Genomic DNA, 22,375 nt, shown 5'->3' with positions numbered 1-22,375 from the left:
CTTATATTGAATACATCTGTCATCTTTCACTGGTTTATCACAATTTTTATATTTTCAACATGAACAAAAGGGAGGGGTAATCTCAGGCCAAATACTTTGGAGAGCAATTTCATTTTTGCCTTATAATTTCTGACAGCAGTCTGCCGAATCAGATCGTCTGGATCTATGCTTCAAGACTTACAAGAAGACATTTGTTATGTATTTGTGGCATATTAGGTTATAATTGTAGGAAATATTCATTTTATTCATTATTAAAAAAATCATAGACGAGTCGAAGTTGGTCTCAAAGCGATGAGTCTTTATTCTACAAAACAGAATTATGCATCTCCTTACTTGCGCTAAAAAAAGGTTTTGAAAGTCTTGGGCTTACCTATACCTAGAGAGCCTCTCCTTGGTGTGCTAGGTTTGATTCCATTGGGTATTGGATTGTCTTACAGCAAAATGTTCTGGTTATATAGAGCCCTTCTCCTGGCTAAAAAACACATTTTAAGATTTTGGAAAAGTGATGCTTCTCCAAATACTGAGGATTGGTTGCAAGGTTTGTGCCTGCTATCCAGGAGAGAGAGGGTGTCCTTTAAAGCAAAGGAGCAACTTGACAAATATGAGAGGATTTGGGGAGCATTTAATGATCTCTATGCTTAGATATCTATTGTAGTCTAGGAGAGGTTTAACAATAATACATTTTTTAATTAATTTTTTTTATTTTTATTTTATTTTTATTTTTTTATTTAATTTTTTTCTTCTTTTCTTCCTTTCTCTCTCATTTTAATTTCAATTCTTGATTGTTCTTTATGGATAAAGTTAATATGATGGAATTGCATAAGTTTTCTTTGAACATTGTGTTATTGTATTACATTTTGTTGTCAATGTGTAATATTAAATGTATAAATAAAGTTTAAAAAAAAAAAGAAAATCTGATCCCATATCTTTTTTCTGTGTCTTTTGTTGAACCTTTGAAATTGTTACTCTTTATCCTCCACAGACTTGTATTAATATTATTATTAGGGTATTGATTGAGCACGGACTAAGCTCCGGGAAGCAACAGAGCGCTTTAAAATCATAGGGGGAAGAGCAACGTTAGAGAGCAGAGAAGCAGAGGAGTGGTAATATAACGGGATTGGGAGGGCAATTGTCAGCAGTGGGTCTACAAGTGACCAAGGGAGGAAACAGTAGGGATCAGATCACCCACTCCGGTATGATGCAGAGTTGATGGTGGATGGGCAGAGGTGATGGGGAGGAACCATTCCTTGAAGCGGAGGGTCTTGAGCTCCTACCTTCCTGAACAGTAGAAGTGAGGGGACGATGGGGAGGAGCTTCCAGATTCTTTGCCGGTCTTCTGCTTTTTTTCCTTTCTGCACCATCGGAGTTCAAGTCTGCACATGTCCTTACGTGTGGTAGATCGTAGCCCTCCAGAGATGCTGAGTTTCTCACTGAGGTAGCTTGGGGATTTCAGGGTGACATCCTTGTAGATGATGCAGCAGGATTTGAATATGATATTGGCTTGCAACGGGAGCCAATGCATTTCGATTAGGGTAAGGGTGATGTGGAATTTGCAGTGTCCTTTGATGAGTGGTGCTGCAGCATGCAGGAGACCTCTCAAGGGAGCACAAGTAGTCGCCCAATGGCCTTCCAAGAGGGCATTGCCACCATTCAGGTGGGGTAGGACCAAAGCTTGGATAGTGAATCTGAAGAGGTTTTCTGAGACAAAGGGCTAGATTTTCTGCAGGAGAAAGTGGGCACCAAACCGTTTGTGTCTTCCTTGCTATGTGCTGTTTGTGTATGTCAATGTCGAACCCAAGGGACTTGCTGCAAATTGCCAGCTGAGGTGTGAAGCCCTTGAGGTTCATAGCAGCCAGGTCTGGATGTCCGGGTGTTCAGTTTTGTTGGTCAGCAGTAGGAATTCTGCATTGGAGGGGTTGAGCTTCAGGTAAGCACTGGACATCCATGACTGGATCAATGGGAGGCAGGGAGGATGTCGTCTGCATACGATGTAGCCTTTTGGGATGTCAGAATGGCAGTGAGTTCTACCATAGTGAGTGTCTAAGAAAGTTGTCCTGGTGATTGTGGTTTTGCAAGATGGGATGTGTAGTGTGCTGTCAGTTCTAGCATTGATGTCTGTTATCCTCTACTGACTTATCTTGTTTCGCTGTTCCGTCTGTAACAGTTTTTTTAAATGGGTATTCTTTTTCTCTTTTTAGCATCAACTTTAATCAGGATGCTTCCCTTATATGTGTGTCAAGCGATCATGGAACTGTACACATTTTTGCAGCAGAAGATCCAAAAAGGAACAAGCAGTCCAGGTATGGCTTATTGTGGGCATTTGAGCACTATTACTGCACAGCCTTACTGTGATTGTGTGCAAGTTAAAACCATTTGATACTTCCCAAAGCATACCTTCCTCACGCAGATTCTTCATCATAGAAATAAACTTGTAGTCTTATAATGGCATCAGAAACTTTTTCACAGCTATAAGAACACGCATTGCGGCTCCAACCTGGCCCTATATTGGTCATCCAGGAGAGAAGCCCACTTCTACCCCAAGCTGAGTTTATCCCAAAGGTACTTTCTAATTGATTAATTTCTCCTGCATATTACTCTTATCTGAGGTTCATCTTGGTACAGTATTCTCTGAAAACTTTCTTTCAGCCAGCAGCTGGTTCCAGGCGTCCCGAGTCCACAGGTCCTAGGTGTGATAAACACTGTAAGTGGCATCTGTACCATATGTAATAGAATCTGACATCTCTGTATATTTATCATAGATTTGAACTACACTGAACTGAAATAATTGGAAACAAGCAAGACAATGAGTTTAGCTCCGGATGAAGGGACTCAAGTCCCGAAACGCGTAGAGCTCATCCTTTGATCGTTTGTTTTTCCTTATATTGAAACCATGTTTATGAAATTGTAAAATTTTTACACCACCTGTCAGTACTCACTAAGGATAACGACGAGAGACCTGTTGTAGCTTCTGTATTTCTGTAAACCCAAACCCCAAAAGGCAGGGTCTCCTCATTGAGGGTGACCTTCCTTTTGATACACTCCTCTGTTTGTTCAAATAAGTACAAGCAAAGGTGTAATTCAAACGAAAGAGCAAAAATACCACGAGGTATGCGCAGGCTGTGGAGAGAGGGACAGGTCTTAAAACCGATACTGTACAATTGGTATGAAACTCAAAGAACGTCAGCACTAAACTGGTATAACTTGGGACTCAACCGAAATACCAAGGTGGCAAAAAAGGCTCTGTTCTCACTACAGACAAAAAGGGAGAGAGAGGATTAACTAGCTGAATGGTTAATGGAGTATGGTTCCTAAAGAGTGAGGCCTTACCTATGTAAATAGGGAGAGATGCTTAGAAACTGTTGAGTGGCAAAGGTAGCGGTTCCAAGTTATCCACAAAAAGATGAGAACAGAGTAGGGAAAAGGGTAGAAGGTTAGTAGGGCCTGAACAGAACGATGACGCACTAACGAAGGGATGGTGCACAGATGTAGATGAAACAGCAGAGCATCATTATCTCCAGTGCACTGCACTGCTTTCCAGGAAAATGCAGTCAAGTATCAATCCCACAGGTTTCACAAACCAGAAGTCACGATACACATAGGGCAATCCAAGAGCCAGAATAAAGTTTGTTACCGATAGATCAGATGTAGCAGAATAAGCAAAATCCGGATCTAAATGCAGTCTGTAACGTAGGAACAGGTTCAAGGCAAAATCAAAACTAGAGACTTAGGAAACAGGACAACGCGGGTACTTACTTCAATCAGAAGCGCCTGCGCCATTGTGAGACTGTTCTTCATGGAGCTGAGGGAGAGGGTGCGGCGTGTTGACGTTGCGTCCCACGTCCGGTATCCATAGTCACCCTTGTTGTCTGACAAGGAAGCGCGGCCGCTGAGATGTGACGCCTATGTGCGTAGCGTCTGCCTAGGTACCATTGCAACCCTCAGGGGTGTAGAAAAGGAGAAGCCGTGACAGTGTTTACATATCGGGCGCTTGCCATTGAATACATCCATGACACGACCTAAATCTTGCTTGAAGGCCTGTCTTGAATGCCACTGTTAGATGTCTGTTACATATCCACACTCCTTGTCTTTTGAGCCTCTACAAGGATCACGAAATCGAGCGGTGCAGATCCTGTCAAATTATAAGGCCTAAGGCCATCAGGAAGCAAGTGGCAAGGCTATTTTTGGCCTCTACTAAAACAATTCAGAGGAAGTTGGATACCAGCTCACCCTCAACTGAATCAGAGACTGGACAGCCATCCTCCCGGGAGATGGAAAGGAAGATAGACCACTACTCTAGGTGCAAATCTTCATCACACATCCACTCTTCCTAGTCTCATAGGCTGTGCCTGCATAGCCATCACACAGACTCTGATGAGGAGACCCTGAAACCTATGGAGGTAAGTTTGATTCCCACCTCCTCCTCGATCCTGGAGGAATTAGGTGGCCTTCAGAGAGGGCATGAAGAAGATATTTGGCAGGCCCCCAGTGTCCATTGAGGCACTGTACCTACTGCTCCTCATACATTTGGTTGCAAGAGTACACAAACGCTGCTCCTGCATGCTAAAGACCTCCAGACTTAGTGCGCCCCATGCTATGCCGGTGCACTTGACGCTGGCTCTGCACTGCCCGGCACAACCTTTCTCTGTTGCACTGGTGCTGAGACCTGTGGCCCTGATTCATTCAGCACATGGTGATGCAGAGCATCCATTGTCTGTTTTAGCAGCACCATTGGAAATCCTTATTTATCTTGGATCCAGAGCTCGCCAAGGAGAGCAGGGCATCCAAAATGAGTGGCATTCACAATATTTGTATCGCCTATGGGAGAAATCTAAGGATTTACAGACCATGTACTAGACTTCCAACCCTTATCAACATACCACATTGTGAACAGGAAGTGCAGGTAGTTCTGCTCCAGAGTGCTCTGTGGGACGCCCTTAACGGTGGAGTGGAACTTGGTCCTGCTCAATATTTTCGCGTCGATCCCTGTCATTTCGCTGGTTCTCAGGAGGCTGCTTCTGTTTGCGTCCAAGATCTTTTATTGCTCCAGACTGGGCATGGAGAACGTGGTACCCAGATTTGCTAGATCTGGCCATCTGCCCTCTCTGGTTCCACCCAGAGAGAACAGACCAACTCTCCCATTCAGAGAAGCAAGCCCTTCATCCAAACCGTTACACCATTAGCCTTCATGCTTGGCTGTTGAAAGGTTGAGGTAGTGGGACTTAAAGGAGGGTGTCCTAAATGTGCTCCTCTATGCTAAGAGATTTGCCACCAAATCCATTTCTGCCTCGATTTGACGTATGTTTTCACCTTGGTCCTGGAAGAAGGATCTGGGGTCTTTTACCTGTCCCACATCCTCTGTTCTGGATTTTCTGCTTTCTTTGGCCCAGCCGGGCCTTCACATAGGCACTGTGAAGGGGTATCTTGCTGTTATTTCGGTTTTCAAGAGAACCCCGGAGGAATCTCTTTTTAAAAAAAATCTTTATTTTTGTTTTCTTAGTGAGCACCAACAGTTGATATATTCGTGCATATAATACAACTCAATCGAGAAGCTGGTGCCCGTTTTCTTTGCCCCCCCACCCCCTTTTTCCAACTCTGCAACAAACCTTAACTTTGGTGGTACATTTACAAGCCATTGTCCGATAGTCGTCTCTTGCACTATAGGGATCAGGCTTAATCCATAGCCTGTCTTACCATGGATTCCCTTTCTGGTGTCCAATCCGGCCCCTTTTAGTTCACAGCACCAAAATGTTCCTGAGTATAGCTGGTTTGTGAAATTGGTGGTCTCTTTCCGCTACAAACTCATGAAATGGGAGCCACATGTTTAAAAAACTTTGGTATTTACCCATTTCCAATGTACATACTTTTTCCATGGCCATGATGCCCCACATTCTGACCCACCTCATTGATAATATCGGTCCATGCTCCGATTCCCAGTTGTGCCACAGTAATCGGCGCTGCAGCGAGCATGTGGGTGATTAGTGTGACCCTTGCCCCGCTTGCATCGTATAGGCCATCCTCTACTGCCCCCAACAAGATCACCTTTGGGCACATTGGTAACTGCACCCCCAGAATCTCCCGGATGTTACTCAATCTCCTTCCAAAAAATGTTTACCTTTGGACATGATCACCACATGTGGCCCATGTCTCCCAACTGACCACACCCCCTCCAACTTTCTCTTGAAATGTCCGGATTCGCCATATACAGCCTCTGTGAGGTCATATACCATTGCATATATATTTATATGCCGACTACTTTATCATGGAGCATCTAAAGCTTTTCTGCGCCCGCCCCCATATCTGCCCCCATTCTTCTTCTGTGATGGATATCCCCAGGTCCTGTTTCCATCTACCCATGTATGGCAATTTATCCCCCACCTCTGCCCCGTCCAGTAGCCGATACAGTCTTGAAATGCCCTTCTCTGGGACCCCTTCCTTTATTGTGAGTTCCAGGCCCACCATGGCTCTATTGGCCGCTTCTCTGTACTCTTTTGTTGTGACCCAGTGAGTGATTTGCACATAGTGGAACTTTTCGCGTTCGGGCAGGGAGAATTTAGGTTTACAATCTTCGAACTGCATAGGGGCTCCGCCTTGAAAAAAAACATTCAGGGCGGACCCCCCGCCCAATTTGGCCAAAAACCTGGTGCCCTCCCTGGAGTGAACTCGTTATTATGGCTCATTGGAGTGAAGGGCCCCTCTCCTGGTTTGAGTTTTTTCGCACAGAGCGCTTTGTCCCAATAGCGGAGAGTGGTTCTTGTGGAGTCTAACAGGTGACCCCCTCCCCCTGCTTCTCTTGATTTAGCTTTCAGAAACCCTACGCACCCCAATGGGATGTCAGTAGCCTGTTCCAGCTCACACCACCCCCCTCGGTACCCAGTGAGGACCATTGTAACATTGGTGCCAGTTGTGCTGCCATGAGGTAACGGGACATCTCTCGGACCCCCAGCACCTTATTCCAGAGCTCCCTTTTTATGAACAACAATCCTGGTGACAATGAAGTCACTCGAGTCCACATCGCTTGCGAAGACAAACCAGGCTGCAGGTTACTGGTGTGAGTGGGTATATTGCCTGTATACACCACAGTAATACATTGAAATGAGAACAGTCCAGTGACACTGCGCCAAATATTTCAAATCTTATATGCTGGAGTTGCATATGATTTATTGAGGAGTGGTTCAGCCTCAAACACTCAATAAATCATATGCAACTCAAGCATATAAAATTTGAAATATTTGGCGCAGTGTCACTGGACTGTTCTCATTTCTCCCTTTTTATGATCCCCACATCATGCAATTCCTGAATCGTCTTTGTAATCCGTTTCCCCCATGCCAGTTTGTAGTTCCAGCTTGGGGCTTCATTGTAGTGCCCTGATGAGCACTCCTTTTTGAACCCCTCCATTCTTGTTCATGATGTTTGCTCACCCTTAAGGTGATTTGCCTTGAAACACTTGTGCATATGTGCGTTATAAATGCCATATCATTTTTCCTGATCGCCATAACTTCCGCTAGACTGGTGAGTGAGCAGCAGGCTTTACCTGTTAAACCTCCCTACTTTGTTTTCTCCAAGGAGAAGGGGCATTGGGAGCGAGACCGTCTTTCCTCCCGAAAGTTGTCTCTGATTTCCCTGTCTCCCAAAAGATCCATCTTCCTGTCTGTTTTCCTCCACCTCATCCTTCCAAGGCACAGAAACGTTTCCATCGGCTGGACCTATTCCGGGCCCTCAGCTACAAAGTCTCTCGGATGAGAACGGTCAGGAAAGATTACCAGCTTTTCCTTGATAATGGTGGTGTCCATGCTGGCAGAGCTCTGACTAAACAGATCCTGTCAAGGTGGATCATCCTCTGCATCTTGGAATGCTATTATCTGGCTGGTAAGGAAGTGCCTGAGGGTGTCGGGGCACACTCTACCAGGGGGATGGCTGCCACCTCAGCAGCATGGACACCTTGTTCTGGAAATATGGCAGGCAACTTTGTGGGCTTCTTTGCACACGTTTGCTAAACATTACTGCATGGATTCTCTGGCTGGTCAAGATGCTCGTATTGGGAGGACTGGGCTTCAGAGATTTCTGTTTTAGGTGGTGTTCTTGCTATCCTCCCTCCTCCTGCTCTGTGTACTGCGTTGGCAGTCTATCATAGATGATGAATCCATGGGAGGCAGAAATCCATTAGAAAAACAAATTGATTACCTCTCTGTAATATTCTTTCTGATGGATGTTCCACCCACGGATTCCTCATTGTCGTCCCTACCTGGCGTCTTGGCCAATATCGAGTACACCATGGTTCTGCAGTCTCCTGGATCTTTGAATTGCCCGGTGAAGCCCTGCTGCTGTGCTGAAACTCCTTTTTCAATTCGACAGAGAAGCTCCGGAAGGGAAGACTTCTTACCTTGGGTTAGTGGGACCAACTAACCCCGAGACGAACTTCACTGTAACCTCTTCCCCAACTGGTTGTACTTCTTCGCTGCTGCAAGAACCGAGTGCCAAGGATTGAGAAATCCGTAGTTGAGTACAACGTCTGAAATCTGTCCAGAAGCTTGAGGAGTCTCCTAAGGGCCCTCCAGAAGCAGGACGACCAGAGCTAGAGTTCCCTCACTGGAGTGCAGGACCCATGGAGTGAAGGAAGCCCAACCGGTGTCCGAGACGGTGCTGTTTACCAAGTGCCGCTGAACTAAAAAGAGCCCTTAGTTGCCGACGACCTCCAAATTGCCTCCGCAGGAGCCCTCCAGACGTCATCCCTCTTGTCCCCACGACTGAGGCTCAGGAACCCAGGGTGTGCATCACTGCAACAGGACAGAATCCAGCTGGACCACTCTTCTTCAGACCAGAGGTACTGTTTAGGCTTGGGGCACTTACCTAATTGCCTTTTTAGCTGTGCTCTTCTCAGTTGGAAATTGCATTGGCTTACCTGTGTAGTTGATTCTAACTCTGCTTTTCACAAGTTTAACAGCTTGTGACCCTACAAGTGATTTTTATACAAACTCTCGATCTTTGTGCAAGACTTTTTCTCTAAGAAGTACATCAGCTCCATAGACTGTGCTCCAATTGACTTTGGCTGTCCTGGCTCCCTGCAGACTCTTTGATATTGTTTGTCCCTCATAGGTGGTAACTTGTTTTAGACTGTTATTGCTGGGAAAGGCTTGTCCAGATTTCATTGGAAGATGTAAGTGTCCTCACATTTATTGAGAACCTGTTTAACCTTTTCCTTCCTTAAAACCTTTCCTTGCCTCAACCTCAGAATCTGCAAAGTATAAAGTGTGATATATAAATGCCATTTCGAATGGATTGTGTCCTCCCACGTATTCCTTTTCTTTGATAAATCCACTTCGAGCTTGCTGGCCTCTGAAAAAATGTTCACAGTAGAGGCCGCTGCGCGTCAGCGTCCCTCGAGTCGGTGTCCCTCGAAGGCCTCAGTATCGGCGCCGACGTCACCATAGGTATAAATAGTCTTGCGCAGCGTCCGTTGCTCAGTTCCGTTTTTCTGCGCTTCGTAAGCCTCAGAGACGCAACAATCGGTGCTTCAGTAAATTTTTCGAAAAACTTTGAAAATCTTAATCCTAAAATGGCATCTTCGTCTGCTTCGACGCCACGATCCGGCTTCAAAAAAGGTTGAGATTGTGGAAAAACAATGTCATTAACAGATCCTCAGAGGATCTGTTTGTGGTCCCTGGGATCAGAGCACTAGTGTTCGGAATGTGAGGACTGTATGTCCATGACGGCGAAAGCCTTGAAGGAGCATAGGGGGAAGCTAGAAAAAGGTAAGACCGTTAAATCTTCTACCCCTTCGAAATGGTCCTCGGCTGAGTCGAGACATTAGTCTCCTCACCATCGAAAGAAACATTCCCGCACGAGATCTCGAAGTGGTTCTCACCACTCATCTCGATAGAGACATTCTAAGAAGAGGCGTCATAGATCTCCTTCATCTTAACCCTCTTATTCCCCAGTAAGGGTCAACTGCCCCACTAAACACAGCTCTCCAGCTAAGTGGGAGGAATTTTGCAAAAGAATGCTTAAGGTCTTTGAGAACGTGGCCTTGTCCACCTCGGAGATACCTAGAGGTGATACCCCGGGTGAAAGACCCGGAAAACAAAAAGACTGTGAGTCGTCGAACCCGGTAAATAAAAACCCTCGAGAGCGCCATGAACCCTCAAGTAAAGACAAGAATTCTTCCAATAAAACTGCGTCATCAACGCCATAGTCGAAGGTGCTTTCGATGCACAAGTCTGTGTCATCGATACCGTCGTCGACCCTGATGAAAGAGAGGTCCTCGAAGCCTCAGCCCCCAACTGCACCATCGGCACTAGAGGTGTCGAAGGTTCCGTCCAAGGCGTCAAAAGTGGCATCGACAATATCAACGACACCGAGTAGAATTCCGAGTCTCTCGACGACATAGAAGCCATTTTCGAGTTTTTTCACGCCGTTTGTGGGTTTATCGAGAGCTATGACGTTTACATCGACACCTACAACTCTATCCCAAGCAGAGTCTACCAATTTGGCACCCTCTTCTCTGTAAATGGGTTTTACCCCTTATCCACGCTCTGACTACTTCAGAGCTTTATCCTCTATCTATGAGTAAGGAGAGGACTCTGATAATGAGAGACCTTTTGGTTTACAAACTACAAGAGTTCCTATTCCAGAGGAGCTAATATCTGAGGAAGTTAGATTAAGAGATCTTCAAGAATCTTTACAAGATGCCAGTGGCATAGATACCGCTCAGAGGCGGAATTTGCCAGACCAGAACCTGGAGAGCATGCAGAAATGTCTTACAGAGCCCTTATGGCAAGAATTATGGAGTTTATGGGGTGGACAACACCTGTACCCTCTTTCCAACAAGATGATCTTACAGACATCTTAGATAAAGGGCCTCAAGAAGACCCTATAGTTCCTTTCCATGCAGCATTGCAGAGAAAAGTAACTGCAAATTGGGAAACACCGCAAGTTATCCCTGCAGTAAATAAAAAGCTCTCTGCGAAGTACAGCGTGTCACACTCAGACCCTGTATACTTAAGTAAACACCCAAGCCCAGAGAGTTTAGTAGTGCAGGCTGCGACTTAATGCCCAGCGTCTACCCGCCTATGACTTTTTGAGGTTGCTCGTCCTCATGGCATCCTGCATTTTTCTAGTGCCAGAGGCTCGCCTGAGAATCAGATCTCTCCAGTGGGCGCTAAGGACCCAGTGGTCACAATTCTCAAGAAGAATGTCAGATCTCCTACAAATCCCGGACAGAGTAGCAAGAGACCTTCAGTGGTGGGCCTGTCAGGAGAACAGTTTTGGCAACCATGGCCGGAGATAACAGTAGTCACGGACACTTCACTCACGGGGTAGGGAACCCATGCCGACGACTTGACTATCAGCGGTCGTTGGTCTCCATCGGAGTCCAGACTACACATCAACCTATTAGAGCTGAGAGCGATCAAGCTAGCACTGAAAGCTTTCCTGCCATCAGTACAGGGAAAAAAGTCCTGATAATGACGGACAACACAGTGGCCATGCACTACCTCAACAAAAGAGGAGGCGTAGGGTCACTGCCACTGTGCAGAGAGGCAATGCAGCTCTGGTTCTGGGTAATTCAAGAAGGAATCTCTCTATCAGCAGTTCACCTAGCCGGGAAGAAGAACACAATGGCAGATGCTCTGAGCAGGCAGAACAGTCTCCACGAGTGGGAACTAGCTCAGTAAATCCTTCAAGAGATCTTCGCCCTTTGGGGAACCCCTAAGGTGGATCTGTTCGCCACCAGTATCAATCGGAAGTGTGATCAGTATTGCTCAAGGGAATTTCCCCCGAGAGGAGCTCTAGGGGACGTGTTTGTGGTGGACTGGGAGTTTCCACTTCTGTACGCGTTTCCTCCAGTCCCCGTCATTCCTCAAGTGATCCGGAGGTTGAGGGGATTCCGCAAAACCCATGATCCTAATTGCCCCGGATTGGGCCGGGAGAACGTGGTACCCAGATCTTCTAGACATGTCCATCTGTTCTCTGATTCGTCTTCCACAAAGAGAGGATCTTCTCTCGCAAGAGGAGGTCAGGTTCTCCATCCGGATATCAGGACTCTCAACCTTCACGTTTGGTTTCTGAAAGGTTGAGATACAAGGATTGGGTCGTCCCGGATGATGTAATGGAGGTGTTGCTTTTAGCCAGGAGGCCAGCAACTAAATCTTTATGCCGCTGCCGTTGGAACACATTTTGCAGCTGGTGTAGAGATAAGAATATTGACCCTTTTTCATGTAGTATACCGATGGTGTTATCTTTCTTACTATATTTGGCAAATTCAGGCCTTCAAGTTGGCACAATCAAGGGTTACCTCGCCGCGCTGTCAATCTTTAAGTTCACGGCTGAGGAGCCTTCATATTTCAAGTTGCCCATAGTCATTCAATTTCTGAAAGGATTGACTAATGTCTTCCCCCCCCCCTCCTTTTCAAGTTCCCTTGTGGGATTTAAATCTAGTCTTAACATTTCTAATGGGTACTCCATTTGAACCTCTTCATTCCTGTCCATTAAGGTTTCTCAATCTTAAATAGGTCTTCCTAGTGACTTTAACTTCGGCTAGAAGAGTGAGCGAATTACATGCTTTATCTTGCAAACCTCCTCATACAGTCTTTCACAAAGATAAGGTAGTTCTTCAAGTGAAGCCAAATTTCCTCCCAAAGGGGGTTTCAGAATTCCATATCACACAAAAAATAACCTTACCTTCATTTTACCCTCCTCCTCATCCAGGGAAAGAGGAAGAGAGTGTGCACAGGCTGGATCCAAGGTGTGCCTTGAGTTTTTACATTAACAGACTTGCAAGGATTAGACAAACAGATAAGTTGTTTGTGGGGTATGCAGGACAGGACATAAACTAGGTTTGCCTATCACGAAACAAACCATCTCAAGATGGATAATACTAACTATCATAGAATGCTATAAATTAGCAGGGAAAGAGCCTCAGGGCTCATTCAACCAGGGGTATCGCAGCCTCGCCAGCTCTCCAAAGAGGAGTTCCAATTAAAGACATATGTGCGGCTGCCACATAGTCGTCTGCACATACGTTCACCATATTATATAGTCTAGATTCCTCCACTAGCCAGGAGACTAAATTTGGGAAAGCTGTGTTGCACTTTGGTGGTGCATTTTTAAAATAATAATTACGTTTTACTCCTGCCTCCTATACGCATTACTGCTTTGGGAGTCTATCAAAGATAAGGAATACGTGGGAGGACACAATCCATTCGAAGAACAAGTTACTGACCAACTGTAACGTTCTTTCGACTGGATGTTCCTCCCATGTATTCCTTATCGCCCCTCCCATTCTTCCCCGCAGTAAAACCTCCCTTGTAGTTGCAGCCTACGCTCCTTTAAGGGTATTAACCATTTCATACAAGGCAAATACAGCACCTCAAAACGGAACTGAGCAACAGACGCTGCGTGAGACTATCTATACCTATGGTGACGTCGGCGCCGATACGGAGGCCTTTGAGGGACACCGACTCGAGGGACGTCGACACGCAGCGCCCTCTACTGTGAAAAAAATTTCCGAGGCCAGCAAGCTAGAAGTGGATTTATCAAAGATAAGAAATATGTGGGAGGAATGTGAATTAAGTCACCTCTGGGTGGAGGAATTGTGTAAGAAGCATATCCAAAAAGTATCCACTAACTTGTATGGTTCTGAAAAGTATTTTAAAGTTTATTTACAGTGTTGGATACCTTGCCCTTTTTAAAGAATGCTTATTTAATTATTGATGTTAAATAAATATTTATAACTGAAACATTGAGTGTAAGCGTTACTTGGTATTTACGAATTTCATTGCTACAGCTCACATTTACCCCTCTTGAGATGGTCCTGGCTGCTTAGTCACACTTACAACTTGTGTAGTACAGACCTATACCAAAAACTGGGTTACCAAATACCAAGCAGATAAGTGTTGTGTAGTCTCACACAGTGTTACTACATCAATTCCTATCTAACAAAGAACATAACTGAGAGGTAAGTGATTTATTTACCTATACATACATGTACACTTTGCATGTAAATTGTATTTAGTAAGAACATGTAGCAGAAGTGTGTGTGGCGTAAGAGAAGGTTGCGTAAAAGCATGTGTCATAAGAATGTGTGTGATAAGATTGTGTGGCGTAGCAGCGTGCATCGTATGCATCTTTGTCATAGGAGTGTGTGTTTTAGGAGTGTTGATGTACGTTTTCAGGAGAAGCAAATTGCATAATGTGCGAACTGTGAAACTCGTACGCCTCTTTGTACAGTTCATTTGAAAGATGGGCATTTTGTAACAGCACGTGACATAAGTGTATGTGTCGTAGGTCTGCCTGTTGTATGTATGTGTGGTAATATTCTGCATAGTGTGTGTCATGGGGGGTATGTGTTGTATGAGCGTTGATGTGAGTTTTAAGGAGATTGCCATTGCATAATGTTGGAACTGTGAAACTCATAGGCTTCTTTGTACAGTTTGTATGCAAGATGAACATTTTGTACAGAATCTGTTGCCAGAGCAACTGTTTGGATATAGACAACATTCAGGTATTCCTGCTGCTGAGAAGGCCAGTGTACCAGAAGTGCTTTGGAGGACAGACAAGATCAGATTCCACACTTTGTATCCAAGATGCAATATGCAGTGTATGTTTTGCGTACACCTTTTCATGTTTTTAAGTACAGTATCGTAATTGCATAATTTTGTAATGGAAAACATGTTGTCATTGCGCATGCATCTTATATAGTCGTTAATACCTCACAATTGGCAAGTCAATTTTCAATTTCTTTTTCAGTGCACATATTCCCAGATGAGATACAAAAAAAATGTAAGTGCCCAATTTCGAGATATTTGGCCCAAATAATATTCAAAACACGACCAAAGGAAAAACATTTAAAATGTGGATATTTTCCATACAGCGGCGGCTATCAAAATGTTGCTCTACAAAATGTTCAGAAATGTTCATGGACGGGTTCAAGTGTTAAGATAAGTGATTTTCTGAAACTCAATAGAGAATTCATCTTAACTTTAACTGTGCTAAGATGAAGTCTCTAAGGAGTTATCGAAAACATTTTTTTTTTAACAGTTGAACCCTTCCATCACAAATGTGAATAAAACTTGACTAATATTTGGAGGTTGCCACAATGGTCATACCTTTCTCATGAACGGCTTCATATTTGAAAACATTTTGATTTGCACAGATTTTTAACAGTTTTTGACATGGGTGTTCTCATAGAGAATTTTTCTTTCCCGAACATCGCTAAATTCAGCGCTTTGATTTCAAGATTTACGTTAAGGATTTATGTTAATGATATTGTACTTTTTAAACAGAAACACTGCTTTACCACACAGTGTGTATTAGAACACAGGCTACACAGCCAACTTGATTACTCATAAAACCACTACTACGCTTGTGGGAACAGGTTAGAATTAGATAGCGCGAGTCCAGAAGGTAGAGAGGAGAAAAGAAGGGAAAAAAAGAAAGGAAAAAAGAAAAACACACTATACCACGTTAAGTGCAGCCTGCCCAAATCATGTACATCATGCCCATTATCACGGATTCAAGAGGTACTTTACAAGTATTGGCTGGGAAAACATCTGTTCCCTTTCTGCCACGTAGTCCAGCAACAGCCCCCATATGCGGGAGAATTTAGGCAGCTTCCCCTCAATCATGGCTGTGGGCTTTTCCATCCCAAACAGTTCCCGAACAATACGCTATGTGTGGTCCCTCCTCGTCTTTCCAAAAGCACGCCTGTGTGCGTCGGGCTGCCGAAAGCAGGTGCGAGATCAGTTCAGCCCTGGGGCCAGACATTGGGAAGGATCCGTCCTCAGGAGCGTCACCCAGTTGCAAGATTCGTGGGTCCATGTGGAGCAAGACACCAGAGACCTCTCTAATCTTGGATCTTCTCTCCAGCCAGAAAGATTGTATGATTGAGCAATGCCACCATAAGTGAGCTAGGTCACCCCTTGCCCCGCACCCATGCCAGCATGTGTCTGGGTAGTCTGGATTCATTGCGTGAAGTCTATGTGGGGATAGGTACCAGCGAAAACAGTTTAAGTGCCCTCTCCCTCACAGAAGTACAGCGGGATGTCCGATGGGCTCTACCCCATATCCTTTGCCAAGATTCTCCAGAAATCTCCAAACCCAATTCCCTCTCCCATGCCATCATGTAGGGGAGTTTCTCTTCCGCTGGGATGTTTTCCAGGAGACGGTACCACGTGGCTATTCTATGAGATTGTTGTCCTTCCAGGGATGTCAGTTCTATTCTCGTTGAAGTCCTTGTGGCTGCCGATCTTACGGCCGGATTAGTTACCCAGTGGCAAAGCTGTATATATTTGAATCTCTGCGTTTGTTCAAAGGTTAGGCGTATGTTATTTTCGTATGGATGTCATACTTTTTTAAGTGAAATGGCGTATGCATTACCACAGTGTGTGTTTTGGAACACATGCTACACAACCAACTTGATTGCTGAAGGTGGACCATTGCTGAAGCTGCAACAGGGTGCACGCTCACACACTAACTGCGTACACTTTAAAACACACACAAAAGCTACCCACAAAGACAAACAACAGCAAAGGGGTGTACAAACTTAAATTAGACACACTAAAAATGGCATGTGGAAATCTACAACGTAATGCTCATCAAAAGTACTAAATTGTATGAACAGAAACAATGGCGTAACCAATACTTACCTTATCGTAGTAAAACCTGTTAGCTATTCTCCTCCCCTGGTGAGCCCCCAACACTTTCTGCTGGATTTCTGGGGTTTTCTGACTCTAAACAGTGAGCAGCAATCTTTTTCCTCTCTCCCCCATTCTTATTTTTGTTCTCTGGGCACCCCTTTTGGGTTTATTTTTGATGGAGCCACTTTCCTCCATCTTTTTCTATGGTATCTGTAATTTCCTATTATAGCACGAAGCACCTTATGTGCAGTGTTACTGGAAGCTCCTTGAGCTTCCCTCTTTAGTTTTATTTTAAATCTTGTGAGAACTACTGTTCCCAAGGATTGGAGGGTACTTTTTATCCGACCTATACTTTTCTTGTAAGCCCAGCACGCCCACCTTATGCTTTGGGTCCCCTTTTCCCTTCTGTAACATTTTCATTACCGTAACAATTCCATCAGAGTGGCTGGTTACAGTGGATACTTTTTCTACCAATTTTGGGAAAATTAGAATGCAGGCTGCATTCGCAGCTGCAGTAAGGCTCACATGGGACACTATTGATCCAAAATGGTTCCTGTCTTTTCTTTCGCCAACTCGCAATGGTTTGTTCTTTCTTGGTCCTTCATCTGCCATGCTGGGTGGAGGGAGGTCCTTCTGTGTCTTTTGTCTTTACCGGGATCCCTTTGTGAAGCCTGCCCAAAGGCACCAGTGTGTCTGGGAGGACAGGAAGCTGGGAGGACTCAGAAAATCCACAGGTCTTTGTCCACCAGTGTGCCTGCTTAGATCCAGTTCAAACTATAAGGACAGCCCTCACCCAATGTTTGACTGACAACATGCTTGTTGAATGGCTGGGTTCCTGCATGCAAGGTGAGGGTATTGATGCTGAAGCCAGAGTCGACCACTGGATGATCCATTCCAAAGAGGACGACGATGTCTGCAGCCACTTCTAGAGACTGCCAAAGCCATCTGAGTGACCGCTGCTGCTCCAGAACTCTTATCCAAGAGACAGGGAATCTTCAATCCAGGTGACTGCCTCCCTTAGACTCGTGGAACCAACCAGTCTAAAGACGACCTGCATTTCAAGCCATCCCACGACGAGCTGTGACCTTCACAGGCTGCAAACCGCCAATACCCTCAGACCTGTGGCCAGTGCATCGCCTTCTGAAGATCGAATCCTCACGAAACTTTGGTGGACTCCTTACGGAACTCCAGAGGCAAGATTCTACTCCTTAAAGTCCCCTCATCTGAAGGCTGGGCTGAGAGAGCAAGCAGAGTCAACCTGGATGTAACCGTTGTTCATTGGTGCTATGAAAAGGGTGCCAAAACCACAGAACCGTGAAAAATGCTTTGTCTGAAGCCTCTCCACACGACTGGTGCTGTGAAGATCCCTCCAGTGTCCCTTCTTTAGTCTGACCAAGAATCCGCTGACCGGGTCTGATGCTGCTGCTCTGTGGAAGCTTAATGCTGCAACTTCTTCTTCATGTTTAAGGTACTGTGAACCTCTTTTTAGAACTTACCTGGAGTTGCGTTTCTGCTCTATGTTGCTGGAGTGCAAATTCATACTTTTGGGAGTTTTCCCATACACGTTCGCCCAAGCCTAACGTCTGTTCGCCTACAGATGGTCTTCTCCGAACCCCCTGACCCTTTTTCCAAACCAAGAACTCATACTTACTTGCTGCAAGTCTTCTTCTGGAACTCTTGATTCTTTACGGAGGCTGCTTTACTTATTTTTGACTGCCAATCTGACACGGAGACTCTCGAACCTAGATAGGGATGGACTGTGTGATGGGGAAGCAGTAGCAGCCACCCTAAGTGAGAACAATGCAGAACAAAGCAGCAGGGAGGGGGACATGCAAAGTGTAAAAATCCCATTATAGACTACATATCCCAGAATGCCCCACCAATCAACCTTAAGAGACCCAAGGACACACCAGATGCATAATCAACAGAAAAGCCAGAAAATGGGAAAAGAAAGAAGGCTAGAAAGGCGAAAAACCACGTTTCCCTATAACGATGGGCTTTTGCAACCAGGATGTAAAACCCAGGCCGACTCCGCAAGGTTTCAGCAGGGAGGAGGCAAATTAGCATCAGGTGTAATGGACTCAGGGCTGAGAACGCCCGACGATAATGGCTGGGGAGGAGGGGCACACAGGTTAAAAACAGCAGAAACCAACTCAACTTGTCTCTCGTTTTACAGGAGTGGAATGAGGCGGACGGAGAGGGCTCGGAATGGTACCAGGCCAGTCATCCATATCGCTGGGCGTATTAGAGTGAAAAGGAAATCTCACAGGAGTGTACCGTACCGGTTCCACAGTAAAACAGAACTGCACAGCGGATGAAAGCGCCGAGCGAGGAAGGTGTTTTTGTTTTTCCAATGTGAAAGCCGACGCCGGAAGGTTTTGTTTATTTAAGCGCACTCAAGCCCGAGGCCGGGGAGCAATGACCGTCCTGAGAGGCTGGGAAGAAAGGGCGAGGAGGCTCTGAAATTTTGCTGGATTACACGGGTGGCCGGATAAACTATTTGTGCCCATTGCGACATCCAGTTGCTTCAAGGAGGAATGTGATCTTTTGGGCTTTCAGGGTAAGAACAGCTGTGTGAGGAAAGGACGGCTGTTTTATTTTTGGATTATTCACTCGTTATGGACTCCATTAGGTGAAACTGCAATCAGAGGTTACAAACTGTTTTTTTTCTTTTTAAAAATCTGCAACGCTTGGTATTATTTTCATGATGAGCAGAAGGGGAAGATCCCTAAATCAATGATTTACTTAACAAACTATAATTGAAGCTAAATAAAGAGGTGAATACTGTTTCCAACCCAACGGCGTAACCGCTGGTGTGCGGTATAAATAATAAAACTATTTGTTATCTTACCTCCTTGTCTCTGGCTCGCTACTTAACAGTGGTGGCAGCGGTGGGATAATTGAGACACGTCTACCCTAACATAATGGAGGCAGTCATAAAGGCATTGGCTGAAGGGCAACAACAGTTGCAACAACTGGTGCAGGTAGAAGGACATCAGGCCCAAACAGACATGCAAGCCCTGCAACAGGCTATACAGGTGCAAACAGCAGCCCAGGAGCAGAGCAGGGAAGCCGTGAGAATTCTGGGGGAATCAGTAGCGGCATACATGTCACATCCAGCCATTCCCCCCACAGTGCTTCAGAAATACCAGGCGGGAGACAATCTCAGTTTCTTTTTTGTAAACTTAGAACGGATAGCTCGAGCAGCACAATGGCCACAGGACCGGTGGTCTTTCTTTTTGGCGCCCCTTCTCACGGGAGTAATGCAAGGAGCATATCAGGCGGCCAATCCCAACGGGGATACCCCGGATGCTGATATCAAGAAGTCAGTGCTGGAGAGGCTAGGGATGGAAGAGGATTCCTATAGGCTCCAATTTCAGGAAACTCGATTAAAACCAGGCGAAAGCCCAAGACAGATGTTTTATCGAGTACAAGACTTAATGGAGAAATGACTTCAAACCAATACAAGCACAATTGGGAAAATAAAAGAAAAGAGAATGCTTGAGCAATTCATTGGCGCCTTACCTGGTCCCATCCAACGGTGGGTCAAGCAACATCACCACCTGACACTGTCGGAAGCCATTGATGTGGCCACGGCTTACCAAAAGGCTGGAACCCCTCGCAGTGTTACCCCAATACCAGCAAGGCACCACCATGATCTTCCCTCATTGCGTAGTAACAACCGGGGAGGCGCGCCGGAGCAGAGAACCAGACCTGAATTTAAACCCAACAACGGAACAAGCATAATGAAAGGGCAGGCGCCCCAATGCTTTGAATGTGGAGAGTGGGGCACAACGCCCGGTTCTCTGCCAAGAGAAACAAGACTGAACCCATGGAAATAGGAACCTTACAACAGCAGGAAAATCGGAAAAAGCTGCCTTATGTGATAGAGGTAACAGTGGATGGGCATCCTCAACAAGCTATGATGGATAGCGGAAGCAGGCAGACGGCCATACAACCAAATGTGAGCAAACAAGACCCAGGACAGGTGAGAACTATTGACATTAAATGTGTGCATGGGGATATTAAAGAGTACCCAACAAAGGAAGTTGTGTTAGGATTACAAGGGAAGGAGAAACCGGTTAAAGTAGACATTATCCCCACCCTACCCGCTCCTGTCCTAATAGGAACCGACATTCCAGAGTTTGATGAATGGTTAAGGGAAGCCCCATTTGCACAAACCGAGATTAAAGGAAGGGACATAAGGGAAAAAACCCACCAAGGATCAGAGAAGGAAGAATAACTCTAATGGGATAAAAGAGGATATTGCCCTCATAGGATGGCGAGTGGGAGATCTACCATCCTTTAGGACCGAAGTAGGACTAGACAAAACATAAAACGGGCCTGTGAACAAGCCTTAAATAGAAGAGAAAACCCAGCTACCACTCCATACTTCAAGGAGAAACAAGGGTTATATTACCGGGTAACCCGATGAGCAGATAACAAAGAGAAGGAGCAATTGTTGGTTCCCCAGTCCTATCGGAAAACACTGATACAACTAGCACATGATCATTCCACAGGGGGTCACCTAGCAGAAAATATGACCGGGAAAAGGGTGTTACAAAACTTCTACTGGCCTGGGATATATGCAGAAATAGCCAAATACTGCCAGGAGTGTGTCATATGTCAGAAAACAAGCTACCACACACCGGCCCGAGTACCCCTGCAACGAATGACCTTGATCAAGAAGCCATTCCAGAGGATAGGAATGGACATTGTCGGGCCATTAGAACCCTCCAGTCGAGGTTTCCGGTTCCTCCTAGTAATCGTGGATTATGCCACCAGATATACCCAAGGCTTTCCCCTTAAGAGGAATCTCAGCAAGGCAGGTGTGCGAGGTCTTGTTACCTTTCTTTGCTAGAGTGAGAATACCCCTTAAGATAATGACAGACCGAGGGAGCAATTTCATGTCGGTTGTAATCGGGGTTGTGTGTAAGACCCTAGGAAACATCACTTAAAAACCTCAGTGTACCACCCACAAACCGATGGGTTGGGGGAAAGATATAACAAAACCATTAAACAGATGATAGAGAGCCACCAGCCCTACCGGATTGGGATGGGAACGGGTTTTGCCATGGGTGTTAATGGTTCTACGGGATACCCCACAATCATCCACAGGCTACTCCCCTTTTAAACTGTTATTCGGGAGACAACCCAAGTCGGTGCTGGGATTACTAAAGGACAATTGGGAACAAGAAGAAGAAACATCCCTCACAGAGTATGTTCACGACCTAAGGGAGCAGTTGGGAAAACTGAGGGACTATGCTCAAGAGAACTTGGGTAGAGCACAAAAAAAACAAGAAAAATACTATGATCAGGGAAGCAGGCCTAGATCCTTGAAGATAGGTGACAAAGTACTGGTACTGTTACCTGCACACACAAATAAAATGCTGGCACAATGGCACGGGCCTTATCAGGTAACCAACATCTTGGGTCCAGTAAACTATGAGGTGGAACAACCCGAACGGAAAAACAAATATCAGAATGATCACATCAATCTACTTAAGCTATGGAAAGAAGGAACCCAAAGTGTGTTGTGTTCTGCCCATTCAGATTTGTCCGTCCCAGAACAAATGATCCCAAACCATCATAGTAGCCTACAGGATGTGCAACTGGGGGAGCAATTGAGTGAGACACAAAGATATGAATTATTTTCTACCTTAAACCCAGTAGCCGAGACTTTTTCTGGGATACCAGGACGGCCCCACATGGCCACCCACTCAGTACCCACGGAGTGGGGGGAA

The 22,375-nt window shown here is 45.4% G+C and overlaps 1 protein-coding gene across 2 annotated transcripts in view; it reads left to right on the top strand.

Moving 5' to 3' along the window:
• The window catches only part of WDR45B (WD repeat domain 45B), a 1,026,954-nt gene that overhangs the window by 837,244 nt on the left and 167,335 nt on the right, over positions 1-22,375 (top strand). For both annotated transcript variants that reach the window (XM_069654530.1, XM_069654532.1), the window contains one exon: positions 2,199-2,300. In XM_069654530.1, the coding sequence (XP_069510631.1) occupies positions 2,199-2,300 (102 nt within the window). The remainder of the gene's footprint in view (positions 1-2,198; positions 2,301-22,375) is intronic.

This window comes from Ambystoma mexicanum, chromosome 3q (genome assembly GCF_040938575.1).
Source record: "Ambystoma mexicanum isolate Mex_15411 chromosome 3q, UKY_AmexF1_1, whole genome shotgun sequence".
In the NCBI taxonomy this organism is placed as follows: domain Eukaryota; kingdom Metazoa; phylum Chordata; class Amphibia; order Caudata; family Ambystomatidae; genus Ambystoma; species Ambystoma mexicanum.
This window is presented reverse-complemented; position numbering and strand designations above follow the sequence as displayed.